A 15,679-nucleotide genomic window follows, 5' to 3' on the forward strand; every position below is an offset into this window, starting at 1 on the left:
GGATCTGAAGGTCGCAGGAGGCGAGATCGCAGCAGAAGATGTGCTTGAGTGGCCCGGAGGAAGCACTCCTTCTCCTCCTGGCCCACAAGCAGTGCTGGAAATGCATTTCCTTGATGGATTCGTCAACCCCCCACCTCGCTTCAGCTGTCGGATTTCCCGAGCTGTGGGAAACCCGGCCTGCAACGGTTAACTTTAAATGGCTGCCAAAATCTGAGGAACGGAGTCTCATTTAAATATTATAATTATGGATCCGCCTCTCCAGAGGCCGTCCACTACCCTGCTGCAGAAATCTGGGAAGAGGTGTTGGGTTTCACATTTTTATCAATTTAAATCCCCCCCTCCCCACCCCACCCCCTGAACTTCGGCCACCCGTCGTCCAGGAGTAAAACTCCCCCCATAGAATCGTACAGCACAGAGGGAGGCCATTCGGCCCATTGTGCCTGTGCTGACTCTCTGAAAGAGCTGTCTGATTAGTCCCACTGCCCTGCTCTTTTCCCAGAACCCTGCAAATTTTTCCTTTTCAAGTATATATTCCAATCCATTTTGAAAGTTACCATTGAATTTTCTTCCATCGCTCTCTCAGGCAGAGAATTCCAGATTATAACAATTCGAGCTGAGGCCGAACCGGTGATTTAGAAATGTTTAGCATATCTTCCTTGCTTTTGTACTCTATGCCTCTATTTATAAAGCCAAGGATCGTTTATACTTTTTTAACAGCCTTCTGAACTTCTCCTGCAAGCTTCAAATATTTGTGTATGTGAGCAGCCAGATCTATCAGTTCCTGCCACACCCTTTAAAATTGTACCATCTGTATCCTTTGGTTCCTGACCCACCACTGGAAACAATTTCTCCTTATTTACTCTATCAAAACCCCTCATAATTTTGGACACCTCTATTAAATTTCCCCTTAACCTTCTCTGCTCTAAGGAGAACAATCCCAGCATCTCTAGTCTCTCCACATAACTGAGGTCCTGCATCCCTGGTATCATTCGGGTAAATCTCTCCTGCACCCTCTCCAAGACCTCGTCATCATGGCCTAATATCACCAAATGTTCATTCCCAGCCTTACATCTCTTGGTGATTAATGGATGCCGACATGATAAAAAACTATTTGTTACACAATAGATTTAAAGGGACATCCTCATCCCAGAAATGTCTCGGGCAAGCATTTCTTGCAGCCTTTCACAAAAATGCAAAATGTGATGTGAATGTGGAATGCAATGATGCCACCTAACTTCAGCATCGCTTGTAAATTATATCAAGTGGATAATTGTACCTGTGGATGAAAGGCTTTAATTGTTTATTTTTCAAGTTTTCTCTGTTCTTCTTTCTTGATTTGTTCAGTCCACTTTGTACAGTCCCACAGGTGCTGGTAGCTGTCTGGTATCTCACCTAAGAGGCAATATTTCACATGAGCTTAGACAACAAAGGAGGAAACTTGCATGGCTCTGTAGCAGTGCAAACATGGGCTGCAAAATGAGGGCTACATAGTTGTCGCCGTGTCTCCATTGCCATGCCTGTTGCTCGCAAGCTGGGAGTGGAGCCTCACCAAATTACCCCACAAATGCCAATGGGCCATTTAATAGGAACAATATCACAGTCAAGCCGGCTCCTGTCTCACACATGGGACATGATTTTATTGGGGAGCCGGGAAAAGGGCGGTGGGTGGAGTGGATTTTCTGTCGGGAAGTATGGGTTTCCCGGTCAGCCTTACGATTTTGACGAAAGGAAGTGTTTTTTTTTCTACTTTTCCTGCCCGACAGGCCAGCCTGATTGACGGGCTGGTTCTCAGTTGGACTGGGGAGCAGCCAGGCAGAGGATGTGAACAGGTAAGTGTTCGATTGGGGGCGGGGGGTGGAACGAGGCATCGGGCGGGGGGGCGGAGTCGGGGGGCATCACGGGGGGGGCTCAGTCATCAGGAAGGTCGATGGTCATCCGTGGGGCTCAGTTATCGGGGGTCATAGGGGTGGTCGGGTGTCACCGGGGGGCGGGGGGGGCGCGGGCCACTGTCATTGGGGGAGGCTCAGCCATCGGGGAGAGGCTCAGCCATCGGGAGCTCTGTCACTATAGTGGTGGGGGGGGGGTGAGTCATCGGGGGGCTCATTCACTCGGGGGGGGGGGGTCAGTTATCGAGGGTCATCGGGGGGGGCTCAGTCGTCATGGAGGGGTTGGAGATCGTGTGGGGATTGTGAAAGTTTTTACTGACCAACCCTCCTCCTAAGAGCGGGTTGGTCGCCCGCGCAGCATCCCGCCTCCGTTAAAACCATAAATGGGTGGGTTGGGGGCAGGTTTTAGATTTTTAAAATTTTACTACCACCCTGCCCCCAACCCACCCTTTTTTCCAAGTTAAAATCCCGCCCGTGCACTTTCAGAAGGAGTCACTATATAGTGATCAGGAGCGAGAACCCTGGCTGATTTTCCTCTCTCTAGTTCAGGGGTGCTCTCCCAACTGAGATCAGATAACAACACGGACCAAGGGTAGAAGACTGGGATCTTTACCCCAAAATGCTTAGTAATGTACCAGGCAGTGCTTTTATCCATTGGGCCATAAGAAAGATTCAAGGGTCTCATTTGAATGACGTGTTTGTATTCTATTGACTCATCAAAGGAATTCAGGTTCAATATTGACTGAAATGTTCCATTTTTAACTTACAGACCCTAATACGTGTTTCGTAAATCAGACAAATATCTGTGCTTTGTCTGACTGCTTGACAATGACAGTCAGTGAATGCAACAGTAAGTACTTTACCTTCACTGATCTTTATCTGTGATGCAATCCAGGCTCTTTCCTACATCCATTCCAGTTGTCTTTGGCAAGTTTACTATGGCTACTTTAAATGCTTAAATTATATTTATATTATTACAGAATCATTATCACAACAACACTGGTGTAACACTTTGAATGTAACTTATTTCCCCTTCATTAACTCGAGCTCTTTATAAAGCCCAACTTGTCCATGACTTGAATATTCTTCTCATATCTGGAGAAGTTCTTCCAGCAACTCCTAGGATTCTGGGAACAAGGAATAGCTTGTAATCTGATCGGCCGTCCTTCTCTCACCACTAGCCTTTCTCTACATGACAGACTTTTCCTTTCTTTGTATCGTTGTTCCTCTGAACTTCCCACTCCTGTACCTCCCAATTTCCAAATATATTTCCTTCAGGCTGTTTCCTGTTTCCTTCCATTGACCTCAAACGTGCAGAACTCCTTCCCTTAAACTTCCCTTGTCGTCCTACCCGGCCACTCCAACCCTGGGACCCCAAGACACTTTTAGAGCTGAAGAAATGCGGTTGGTTAGTTTGCGATTTACTCCTAATGGAGCAATATGTAGACATTTCAAAGGTAATTGCTTCATTGTGGGCCTGATTACCTTTCTTTTCGGAGTCTAGGGGGTCTTTCCTGGGACCTCACCAGTACTCATGCCAGCTCTCAACAGACATGAATATCACTGAGGCCTTTTTAGGGTGCAGTCAATGGAATTTCCTGGAGAAGCCCAGAAACTCCCCCAGATATGCCTCCATGATGAGGGGCGATGGGTGGAAGATCTAGTCCACAATCCCATCATTACTGGGTTCTGTCCCAAGTTAATGGCTCTCCGTAGGTGGAAATCATCCTGCCCCCCCCCCCCACCCCCTCCCAGAGTGCAGGCATTTCAGGGCTCTTACCGCAGTGAAAACTATATTGTGAAAGTGACATTGTATCTAATTATATATCACCGTATACAAATGTGATATATAATTAGACACAACATGACTCTACAATAGAGGATGGGGTTCTGTCCTAGATCTGCCCCCCGGACTCCCCTCGTCAACTTTCTTCATCATAAATTCCTCTGCCCACATTTATTATGGGTATTGCCTATGTAAACTCTTCGCTCTGATTGCACAATCTGGTCACATTTCCCTCAAAATGCCTTCTGAACTTTTTTTAGTATACAGTTTCTTTCCTCCATAACCAACATTTCTTATGCAGAAAAATAAGGCTTTATACAAAGCAAAAATAAATCAAATATTATATATTTCACAGTAACATGATTGAATGCATCCATTGAATTATCTTTTGTGTCTTTTAATGCCTTCATTAAGGTTTCCACTTGAAGGCCTCAGGCTTTCCCGAAAGACTGGGCTTACAGTTGATATTTTTGGCCAGGCCTGTGACTCAGTTGGCTGAATGTGGAATATGCAGTCTGAGCATGTGCAGTGTAACTAATTACCCAGGATGTATCAGTACCATTCAGTCAGCTGTACTGATAAAATATTTTTCTTCAGATTCTTCAACTTTCTGCTCAGTAGCTTTTCTTTACAGAATTTTGACGAACAAGGGGACAAATTTCAAAAGCGGAATTGAGATAAAATTTATATTAAGTGTTTTTTTTGAAGAGATTGTGTCACTGGTTCTCCCTGGCTCCATTTCATAACACTGGTGATAAATTAGCAGAACTCAAATGGAATTACAGGGTCGGTGTGTTTGTGTGAGACGGTGAGAAAAATGACAGTGCACTAATTACACACCTGTTGTAGCTTTTGTTTGTGTTCTTTGAACTTCAGAAAAAAAGCAGTTAGATTCTTTCCTCATTCTAATTAGATTTTTTAGAAAGCGGTTAAATTTTGAAAGAAAACAAAGCCTTTTTAAGGAAAATAGACAGGAAGGGAGGGTGGAAGGGGGAAGGAAACGGGCATAGAGAGAAGAGAGAGTGTGTGAGGATGGGGAACTGAGGGAAAGGATTTGAGAGAGCAAGGAGATTAAAATGAACAAGCGAGTTGAGAGAGAAGGTTGAGGGAGGAAGAGAAGGTTGTGAGAGAGTGATACGTTGTGAAAGGTGGGAGTTAAGTGAGAGATGGTGTTGAAACAAAGAGAGGAGAGTGAGAGAAGGGGATTGAGAAGGAGTGTGTAGAGAGAAGGGTGATGTGATTACACTATGGCATGTTTACGTAATTACTTTTCATTATAAAGGTGGAATCAGGGATTTATAGTGAAAATAAAAAAGGTCATAATTTATTACTTTAAAATGGGGCCTGAATTAAAGAGGACAAGAGGAGGGAAAGGAATAGATTTTGCGATTTTAAAATGGGGACTTACTTACGTCTGCACGCCATTGTCAAGTTATCTCCCCACCCTCTAATTCCATTTCAGCTGAAGACTATACTTGGTGTTGACTCCCCATGTGTAATGGCACAGGAGATCGACTAATAACAGTGAATTATTGTTTCCACAGACAAAAAAGCATTCAGAATGAAGGCAAGATTGAGATCCAGAGAATTCAGCAATGAGTTAAAAAATCCCAGCAGTGAAGCCTACAGGAACTTATCAGCCAAAATTACAAATGCAGTAAGTGAAATTACTTTTGAGTTTGTTCCTGTTCTTAAAGAAAAATCCCCGTCACAATTGAAGTCATAGACTCAGTGGAGAGTAATTTTGACTTTGGGCGGTAGTGTAAAATGGGCAATAGTGAATCAGCCGCCCGTTCTCCATCTCTCCCCATTTTCATTCCTGTTGTCTTAAGGGGGTTAGGGATCCAGCCACTGGGGGCGGTTGTTTAAAGATATGTTTATATTTCATACAAATGGCCCCTAACTGGGCGGATAACTGTGCTCTTGACATTCCCACCAATTGGATTACTTTCACTCTGTTTCAAAAACTGAAGCAAACTATCAGTGTGATACTCAAATAGGCAGAAAAATGCTTCATGTAGTTTGTGATGGATAAATCTCACCAGCAGCTGCCTTGGACACTTTCCACCACATGTACACTTAGCCTGTGCTTGCTCCAAAATCACACAGCAAGGTCTCACAAACAGCATTGTGATAATGAACAGATAATTTCAAATAAATTACATTTAACAGATGTTGCAAAACTCAGAAGCATGGGGTTTCGGGCATGAAAAATAAAAAAATGAGTATCCGTGAAGATGCTTTATTGATGACCCTTCGTCAGAGCTGGAAATGAAAGGGGAGTGAACTCCGTTGTAGGATTGATCCAAATAAAGAGGAAAGGGGAGAACATCAGGTTGGGGTCACAAGACAATAATGTTACCTACTTGTACAAAGTGCCAGGTCAAGGGTTTAAAAGCCAATGGACAGATTAAGGAAGAAGAAAAAGTAACAGCAAACTGGAGAATTTTAATTTATTTAATGGGTGTTGCTGGTAAGCTTATTTGCACAGAGAAACTAGTGACAGTAGATTATGAACTGGCGGATGTGTTCTGAGGCTTTTGTAGTAATCTTGTAAAAGATATGCAGTAATTAACTGAAGGGAAACAAAAATAGTCAGCTGGTGGTCAATTTTCACCTTGCGATATGTTGCACGACAGGTGTAAAATGGAACTCACATAATAAATATTTAATCATTTTAAGTTACATAGTTTTTCACCCATGTAAATGGATTGCGTAAAGGATAAGGATCACAAACAGTTCGTAGACTAAGTTCAAATGGGCCGCAAGCTCAGATAATTGCTAATACAGATTGAATTAGAACCAGGTAGAGTGGAGGAGGTTGGCGAAGGGATGGGTGGGCGTCGGGGGGAGGATTTCACCTTTGTACAATGTTGCTGTGACAAAATTGCGATTTGTGCCTTTATTCCATTTTGTTTATGTAATAATGTTCAGGATGATGACTGCTCCTTCATTTAAATGGAAGACAGGAAACACTCTGGGTGTGATTTTGATGTGTGTGTGGTGGACCCGGGTGTGTGCTGCGCCTGCCTGAAGGGGTCGGCTTGAGGCCTGTGCCATTTACATTGATTTGGCAAGTTGCTGGCATAAAATGCGCTTCCCATAGGTTGCTCGCTGATCTGGGGACGGGAAATCTGGTGGGGCAGCTGATTTTGTAGGGCCGGCAGCAGCACCTTAAAGGGGAAGGGTGGAAGTGTCAGGCGTGAAAGATAGCACCAGTTTTGAGCAGCAGGCAAAATGTTTACAGCATCTACAACAGCGAGGGTGTTAATTGTGGAAGCCCTAAATCAACAAAACCCACAAGGGAGTGGCATAAAAACGTCAGCCAAACTTCTGTCCATCTTTCCCTGACTGCAGCTGAGGATCCCTTTAATATATGCTCAGAATGGCTGCCTTCCTACCTCTGCTGCCCTTGTTTGTTGAGCAGGAGCAGGAACTGGCAGTAATCTGGTGGGCAGGGACAAAAATGGCTTTGGGGATCATAACTACATCATCTGACCGTGATTAACGCACATTCATGAGGCTCCCTCCTGCTTCCAGTCGAACTTCCAGCCGCCTAGATTGAGGTCTGCCAGAAAATTGGAATGGGCGGGAACCAAGCAGTGAGTTAGAGCTTCAACCACTCGTGCTACTTTGGTCCCGTCATTGCCCCATTTTGAAGCGCAAATGGGAGGGTAAAGACATGAAAATCACCAAGCAACCAAGTAAACCAAGCAAGCTTGATTGATCAGGAAATCTGTTATGTTAAAGGAGCTTTGTTTCTGGTATAAATTGTATTGTAGATTGTAAGAATTTCAGAAGATGCTGGTGACACAGATAACGTGATTAATTCCAATTAACGATCTAACAAACTGTGCCTTTGGTCATGACTGATTGACAGCATTGTCTTCAAAGGTCACAAAACTATTTTAAACAATTTTACAACACCAAGTTATAGTCCAACAATTTTATTTTAAAATCCACAAGCTTTCGGAGGCTTCCTCCTTCCTCAGGTGAATGTGGAACTGAAATCCTCGAACCTATCGCATTTATAAATCACAGAACAATGCCTGGTGATTACAGAGTCTTTTCAACTGCCCGTTGCCAAGGCAACCAAAGTGTTCAGACAGATAGGTGTGACCGACAGGCCCACCGAATATACAAACGGCCAGAACTAAAAAAACAGATGATGTGGAGATGCCAATTAAAAAAACAGAGCGAGAGAGGTAGAAACATAGAAACATCCGGAAGGAAAAGACAGCAATTGACCCGTTATATTAAAAACAGATAACATTTGTTCGCTGGTGGGGTAACGTGTAGCGTGACATGAACCCAAGATCCCGGTTGAGGCCATCCTCATGGGTGTGGAACTTGGCTATCAATTTCTGCTCGACGATTTTGCGTTGTCGAGTGTCTCGAAGGCCGCCTTGGAGTACGCTTACCCGAAGGTCGGTGGCTGAATGTCCTTGACTGCTGAAGTGTTCCCCGACTGGGAGGGAACCCTCCTGTCTGGCGATTGTTGCGCGGTGTCCGTTCATCCGTTGTCGCAGCGTTTGCATGGTCTCGCCAATGTACCATGCTCTGGGGCATCCTTTCCTGCAACGTATGAGGTAGACAACGTTGGCCGAGTCACAGGAGTATGAACCATGCACCTGGTGGGTGGTGTCCTCTCGTGTGATGGTGGTATCTGTGTCGATGATCTGGCATGTCTTGCAGAGGTTACCGTGGCAGGGTTGTGTGGTGTCGTGGACGCTGTTCTCCTGAAAGCTGGGTAATTTGCTGCGAACGATGGTTTGTTTGAGGTTGGGTGACTGTTTAAAGGCGAGTAGTGGAGGTGTGGGGATGGCCATAGTGAGGTGTTCGTCATCATTGATGACATGTTGAAGGCTGCGGAGAACATGGCGTAGTTTCTCCGCTCCGGGGAAGTACTGGACGACGAAGGGTACTCTGTTGGTTGTGTCCCGTGTATCAGGCAACGGAACCCTGTGTGAGAACCTCTCTGGATACATTGAGGGCATCCTGAAACCCATCGTACAGGGAACCCCCAGCTTCTGTCGCGACACTACAGACTTCCTACAAAAACTCAGTACCCACGGACCAGTTGAACCAGGAACACTTCTCACCACGATGGACGTCTCGGCACTATACACCAGTATCCCCCACGATGACGGCATCGCTGCGACAGCATCAATACTCAACAGCAACAACAGCCAATCTCCAGACGCCATCCTACAACTCATCCGCTTCATCCTGGATCACAATGTCTTCACCTTCGATAACCAGTTCTTTACCCAAACACACGGAACAGCCATGGGGACCAAATTCGCACCCCAATACGCCAACATTTTCATGCACAAGTTTGAGCAGGACTTCTTCACTGCACAGGACCTCCAACCAACGCTATACACCAGATACATCGACGACATTTTCTTTCTATGGACCCACGGCGAAGAATCACTAAAGAGACTACACGATAACATTAACAAGTTCCATCCCACCATCAAGCTCACCATGGACTACTCCTCAGAATCAGTTTCTTTCTTGGACACACGAATCTCCGTCAAAGACAGGCACCTCAGCACCTCACTCTAACGCAAGCCCACGGACAACCTCACGATGCTCCACTTTTCCAGCTTCCACCCTAACCACGTCAAAGAGGCCATCCCCTATGGACAGGCCCTGCGAATACACAGGGTCTGCTCAGACGAGGAGGAACGCGATGGACACCTACAGACGCTGAAAGACGCCCTAGTAAGAACGGGATATGACGCTCGACTCATCGATTGACAGTTCCGACGGGCCACAGCGAAAAATCGCATAGACCTCCTCAGAAGACTAACACGGGACACAACCAACAGAGTACCCTTCGTCGTCCAGTACTTCCCCGGAGCGGAGAAACTACGCCATGTTCTCCGCAGCCTTCAACATGTCATCAATGACGACGAACACCTCGCTATGGCCATCCCCACACCTCCACTACTCGCCTTTAAACAGCCACCCAACCTCAAACAGACCATCGTTCACAGCAAATTACCCAGCTTTCAGGAGAACAGCGTCCACGACACCACACAACCCTGCCATGGTAACCTCTGCAAGACATGCCAGATCATCGACACAGATACCACCATCACACGAGAGGACACCACCCACCAGGTGCATGGTTCATACTCCTGTGACTCGGCCAACGTTGTCTACCTCATACGTTGCAGGAAAGGATGCCCCAGAGCATGGTACATTGGCGAGACCATGCAAACGCTGCAACAACGGATGAACGGACACCGCGCAACAATCACCAAACAGGAGGGTTCCCACCGACCTTCGGGTAAGCGTACTCCAAGGTGGCCTTCGAGACACTCGACAACGCAAAATCGTCGAGCAGAAATTGATAGCCAAGTTCCGCACCCATGAGGACGGCCTCAACCGGGATCTTGGGTTCATGTCACGCTACACGTTACCCCACCAGCGAACAAATGTTATCTGTTTTTAATATAACGGGTCAATTGCTGTCTTTTCCTTCCGGATGTTTCTATGTTTCTACCTCTCTCGCTCTTTTTTTAATTGGCATCTCCACATCATCTGTTTTTTTAGTTCTGGCCGTTTGTATATTCGGTGGGCCTGTCGGTAACACCTATCTGTCTGAACACTTTGGTTGCCTTGGCAACGGGCAGTTGAAAAGACTCTCTGTAATCACCAGGCATTGTTCTGTGATTTATAAATGCGATAGGTTCGAGGATTTCAGTTCCACATTCACCTGAGGAAGGAGGAAGCCTCCGAAAGCTTGTGGATTTTAAAATAAAATTGTTGGACTATAACTTGGTGTTGTAAAATTGTTTACAATTGTCAACCCCAGTCCATCACCGGCATCTCCATAACAAAACTATTTGTTTATTGCCAGAAGTCTGGAAGAAACAACTTACTGGAAAAGGGTGTATTAATCCCTACATGGACTGGTTCTAATTCTGACACGAATATTGCATCAAATGGTATCAAATGGTATCTCTTGAATTTACTGCTTCTGTATATTATTTTAAATCAGGACAAGTAATTTTACACTATATATGCAGGATATGTAAATGGATTCTGAGATGGTTTTCTGCAGTAAGCAACTTACTGTGATTGAGTCAATTGTTAAATCTGGGCTACGCCAATCTAATCACAGCAGAGAACTATGATTGAGGTTTCAGTTCTTGAGATACTTGTACGCTTTGTGAACATGAGAATGGTGCTAGAATTGTAACAGTTGGGTGGGCCCAGCATTGCCAGTCTGAACATACTCAACATCACTAACGACATGGGTGAGTGGATGAGTAGAGCTCGAAGATATTCTTAATAATGGTTGTAAACAATTTTACAACACCAAGTTATAGTCCAGCAATTTTATTTTAAATTCACAAGCTTTCGGAGATTTTCTCCTTCCTCAGGCAAATGTTTCAAGAGCTCCTTGAAGCCTACGCATTTATACATATAGAACAATACATGGTGTTTACAGACTGCCCCTGCAACTGCCCGTTGCCAAGGCAATCACCGTGTTCAGACAGAGAGGTGTCACCTGCAGAACCCCCGAATACACATTCAACAAAAAAACAAACAGGGAAAAAAAAACAGAGAAAAAAAAACAGAGAGAGGCAGAAACATCCGGAAGGCAGAGAGAGCCAGCAAATGACCCATTATATTAAAAACAGATAACATTTGTTCGCTGGTGGGGTAACGTGTAGCGTGACATGAACCCAAGATCCCGGTTGAGGCCGTCCTCATGGGTGCGGAACTTGGCTATCAATTTCTGCTCGACGATTTTGCGTTGTCGTGTGTCTCGAAGGCCGCCTTGGAGTACGCTTACCCGAAGGTCGGTGGATGAATGTCCATGACTGCTGAAGTGTTCCCCGACTGGGAGGGAACCCTCCTGTTTGGCGATTGTTGCGCGGTGTCCGTTCATCCGTTGTCGCAGCGTCTGCATGGTCTCGCCAATGTACCATGCTCTGGGGCATCCTTTCCTGCAACGTATGAGGTAGACAACGTTGGCCGAGTCACAGGAGTATGAACCATGCACCTGGTGGGTGGTGTCCTCTCGTGTGATGGTGGTATCTGTGTCGATGATCTGGCATGTCTTGCAGAGGTTACCGTGGCAGGGTTGTGTGGCGTCGTGGACGCTGTTCTCTTGAAAGCTAGGTAGTTTGCTGCGAACGATGGTCTGTTTGAGGTTGGGTGGCTGTTTAAAGGCGAGTAGTGGAGGTGTGGGGATGGCCATAGCGAGGTGTTTGTCCTCATTGATGACATGTTGAAGGCTGCGGAGAACATGGCGTAGTTTCTCCGCTCCGGGGAAGTACTGGACGACAAAGGGTACTCTGTTGGTTGCGTCCCGTGTTAGTCTCCTGAGGAGGTCTATGCGATTTTTTGCTGTGGCCCGTCGGAACTGTCGATCGATGAGTCGAGCGTCATATCCCGTTCTTACTAGGGCGTCTTTCAGCGTCTGTAGGTGTCCATCGCGTTCCTCCTCGTCTGAGCAGACCCTGTGTATTCGCAGGGCCTGTCCATAGGGGATGGCCTCTTTGACGTGGTTAGGGTGGAAGCTGGAAAAGTGGAGCATCTTAAACAGCCACCCAACCTCAAACAGACCATCGTTCGCAGCAAACTACCCAGCTTTCAAGAGAACAGCGTCCACGACGCCACACAACCCTGCCACGGTAACCTCTGCAAGACATGCCAGATCATCGACACAGATACCACCATCACACGAGAGGACACCACCCACCAGGTGCATGGTTCATACTCCTGTGACTCGGCCAACGTTGTCTACCTCATACGTTGCAGGAAAGGATGCCCCAGAGCATGGTACATTGGCGAGACCATGCAGACGCTGCGACAACGGATGAACGGACACCGCGCAACAATCGCCAAACAGGAGGGTTCCCTCCCAGTCGGGGAACACTTCAGCAGTCATGGACATTCATCCACCGACCTTCGGGTAAGCGTACTCCAAGGCGGCCTTCGAGACACACGACAACGCAAAATCGTCGAGCAGAAATTGATAGCCAAGTTCCGCACCCATGAGGACGGCCTCAACCGGGATCTTGGGTTCATGTCACGCTACACGTTACCCCACCAGCGAACAAATGTTATCTGTTTTTAATATAATGGGTCATTTGCTGGCTCTCTCTGCCTTCCGGATGTTTCTGCCTCTCTCTGTTTTTTTTTCTCTGTTTTTTTTTCCCTGTTTGTTTTTTTGTTGAATGTGTATTCGGGGGTTCTGCAGGTGACACCTCTCTGTCTGAACACAGTGATTGCCTTGGCAACGGGCAGTTGCAGGGGCAGTCTGTAAACACCATGTATTGTTCTATATGTATAAATGCGTAGGCTTCAAGGAGCTCTTGAAACATTTGCCTGAGGAAGGAGAAAATCTCCGAAAGCTTGTGAATTTAAAATAAAATTGCTGGACTATAACTTGGTGTTGTAAAATTGTTTACACCCCAGACCATCACCGGCATCTCCACATCTTAATAATGGTGACTGATGCCTTCATTGGTGTGATTGAAATAAAAATACAATTTTCGTATTTATTCTTTTCAGGTTTTACAAATTGTACAAAGTAAACTGAACGATAACAGTTTTAATATCACCATCATTGGTTTTCAAAAAGGAAGTGTGGTGGTAAATTTCCTGGCTTTCCTGAGCAGCAACTCAAATGTCACCACTGCCACCCTGCAAAGTGCTATTGGTGATGCAATCAAAGCAGTTGATAAGGAAAGCACTGTCACTGTAACAGGTAGGCATTCTTCGAAAGAACTTGCATTGTAATGTAGGGAAACGCGACAGCCAATTTGCACACAGCAAGGTCCAACAAACAGTATTGAGATAATGACCAGATCATCTGTTTTAGTGATGTTGATTGAGGGATAAATTTTGGCCAAGACTCTGGGGAGAACTCTCCTGCTCTTCTTCAAAATAGTGCCATGGGATCTTTTACATCCACCTGAGAGGGCGGACGTCTCATGCAGAAGACGGCAGCTCCGACAGGGCAGTGCTCACTCAGTACTGCACTGAAGTGTCAGCCTGGATTATGTGCTCAAGTCCTGGAGTTGGGCTTGAACCCACAACCTTCTGACTCAGAGGGAAGTGTGCTGCCACTGAACCACGGTATTTTTATTATATTTTTGAAATGGTGCTGTTTTATTTTTTTAACCGCCCAGAAATATTAAAAGAACATTAGCAAGGAATGAATTGCCTTGTTTTCGTTAGTGGCTTTTTGTTAAGACCTAAGTTAACTCTTGCATGAAGAAGGGGGTAGAGTATGATGGCTTTTTATTCACACAATGATGCCTTGATCTTTATACTGTGGTGGCTTGATCTCAGCCAGGACACTGGGAAGGTAGGAAAACCGAACAGAGGAAAGTCATCCCGGGCTGGCCTCACTCAACTTGTAGTGGTGATTGACAGAAGTTTGGAAAGAGCATTCTTGCCTGCAATGTTAAATAAAGGGAGACAGACTACACCAATGCATGTACAAGGAAACTAAAAAAAAATTAAGCTTCCCTTATCAGGCCTCTTCTGGCCCTCGATCCAACTCCCAGTAGATTTTTCCTCGTGGAGAAATGCACCACTGCTCGTCTGCTCCTCTCCTCAGGCCCCCGGTTATAACAGCAGATCCGACCCTGATGATGTCATCACAGCCCAATTAGCATATATAAAGAGGACCCTGCTGGCTTGGGGTAGGCGTCCTTGCCGCCTGCAATTTAAAATTGTAGATGGTCAGATCGGGGCGAGAAAGGAGTGGATAAGCCCCCCACTGCATATTAACTGTTCTCCCGCCTGCTTTCCACCAGGCCGGTGGGGGGCATTAAAATTGGGGCCAATCTGTAGGTAACATACTGCTGGCTGTGTGTTATCCTGTGGGTAACACACTGTGATCTTCTGTGGTCCAGACATCTTGTTGTTTTCCATTATTTTTGGTAATACCGTCCCTCCCCCCCAACACACATACTTTGAGGAGTGTTATTGAATCCCTACAGTTTTTAATGATTTCCCATCTTATCCTGTTCCAGGTACAACCCAGTCACCGGCTGTTCCCACGGTGCAGACCCAACCAGAAAACCCCGGATGGAGAGTGGCTGTAATAGTGTTGGGAGTTCTGATATGTTTGGCTCTGCTAATTATCCTGGCATTAATAGTGGGAATGCTCTATTCAAGGCAAAATTCTGGGACGTATTACGTACGTAGATCAGACATGCTCCAAAATTTCCGGCGTTCTGACGTATAGTTTGTTGTAGGAAACTTCACAATGGACATATTTATTTGCTGAGGGTTTATGCAGTTTTTAAAACCAATCTTTTGAAACATGAGAAATTCAGGTAAGAAAAATAATGCTGTAAAGAAATACAACATACATGTCAATGCAGAGAAGTTTAAGAATAGCGATATCTTATTCAATTTGGTATTTTTTTTAATAAATTGTTTGCTCTGGGAGACTGTATCAAGTAATATTCATGTAACCTGATTAATAAATAATAGGGGTGATTCCGTGATTGGGTGGTCACAGGGAGCATTGGTCAGGGAATTGTGGGCCCGCCACTTGTGATGTTTGACCCATTAAACATAGTGGAATAGCCATTAATATCCATTGGCTCATTCCAGTCCTCAAGAACTATGCCTGATTATTTAATTCTCCCATATTCCCGCAGTCCCCCACGCCCTCCCCCCCCCCCACTCCCCCGCCAATCTATCTCTTGAACAGCTAAGAATTCTTTCCGAATGGGATTTGTGATATTAAGGAACAAAGTTATATTTATAAACAGCGTTGAGAAAAGCGTGTATAGCCCAGTGTAACAAGGACTTTAAGTAGGTTTTAGATTTATCTATATGTTACAATTTTTAATATGTCTTGGCATGTTTGAAGGAAGATTTTAAACCTGATGTAAATGAAGCAGTAGATTATGGGAACTATATTTTAGGGAGGGGGCATTCTGTTACTTTGGACCTGTTATCTGTTATTTTTACTTTTGAAGCCATACAATTTAATCCATTCCATACGTTACTA

General features: G+C 45.4%; 1 protein-coding gene across 1 annotated transcript in view; it reads left to right on the plus strand.

Moving 5' to 3' along the window:
- LOC137326861 (uncharacterized) overlaps positions 1-14,902 on the plus strand; it is a 53,352-nt gene extending 38,450 nt beyond the window's left edge. Inside the window, 4 exon segments of the mRNA XM_067992243.1 lie at positions 2,656-2,736; positions 5,217-5,329; positions 13,216-13,411; positions 14,688-14,902. Of these exon segments, the coding sequence (XP_067848344.1) occupies positions 2,656-2,736; positions 5,217-5,329; positions 13,216-13,411; positions 14,688-14,902 (605 nt within the window).
- The last annotated feature ends 777 nt before the right edge of the window (positions 14,903-15,679 follow it).

This window comes from Heptranchias perlo, chromosome 11, assembly GCF_035084215.1.
Source record: "Heptranchias perlo isolate sHepPer1 chromosome 11, sHepPer1.hap1, whole genome shotgun sequence".
In the NCBI taxonomy this organism is placed as follows: domain Eukaryota; kingdom Metazoa; phylum Chordata; class Chondrichthyes; order Hexanchiformes; family Hexanchidae; genus Heptranchias; species Heptranchias perlo.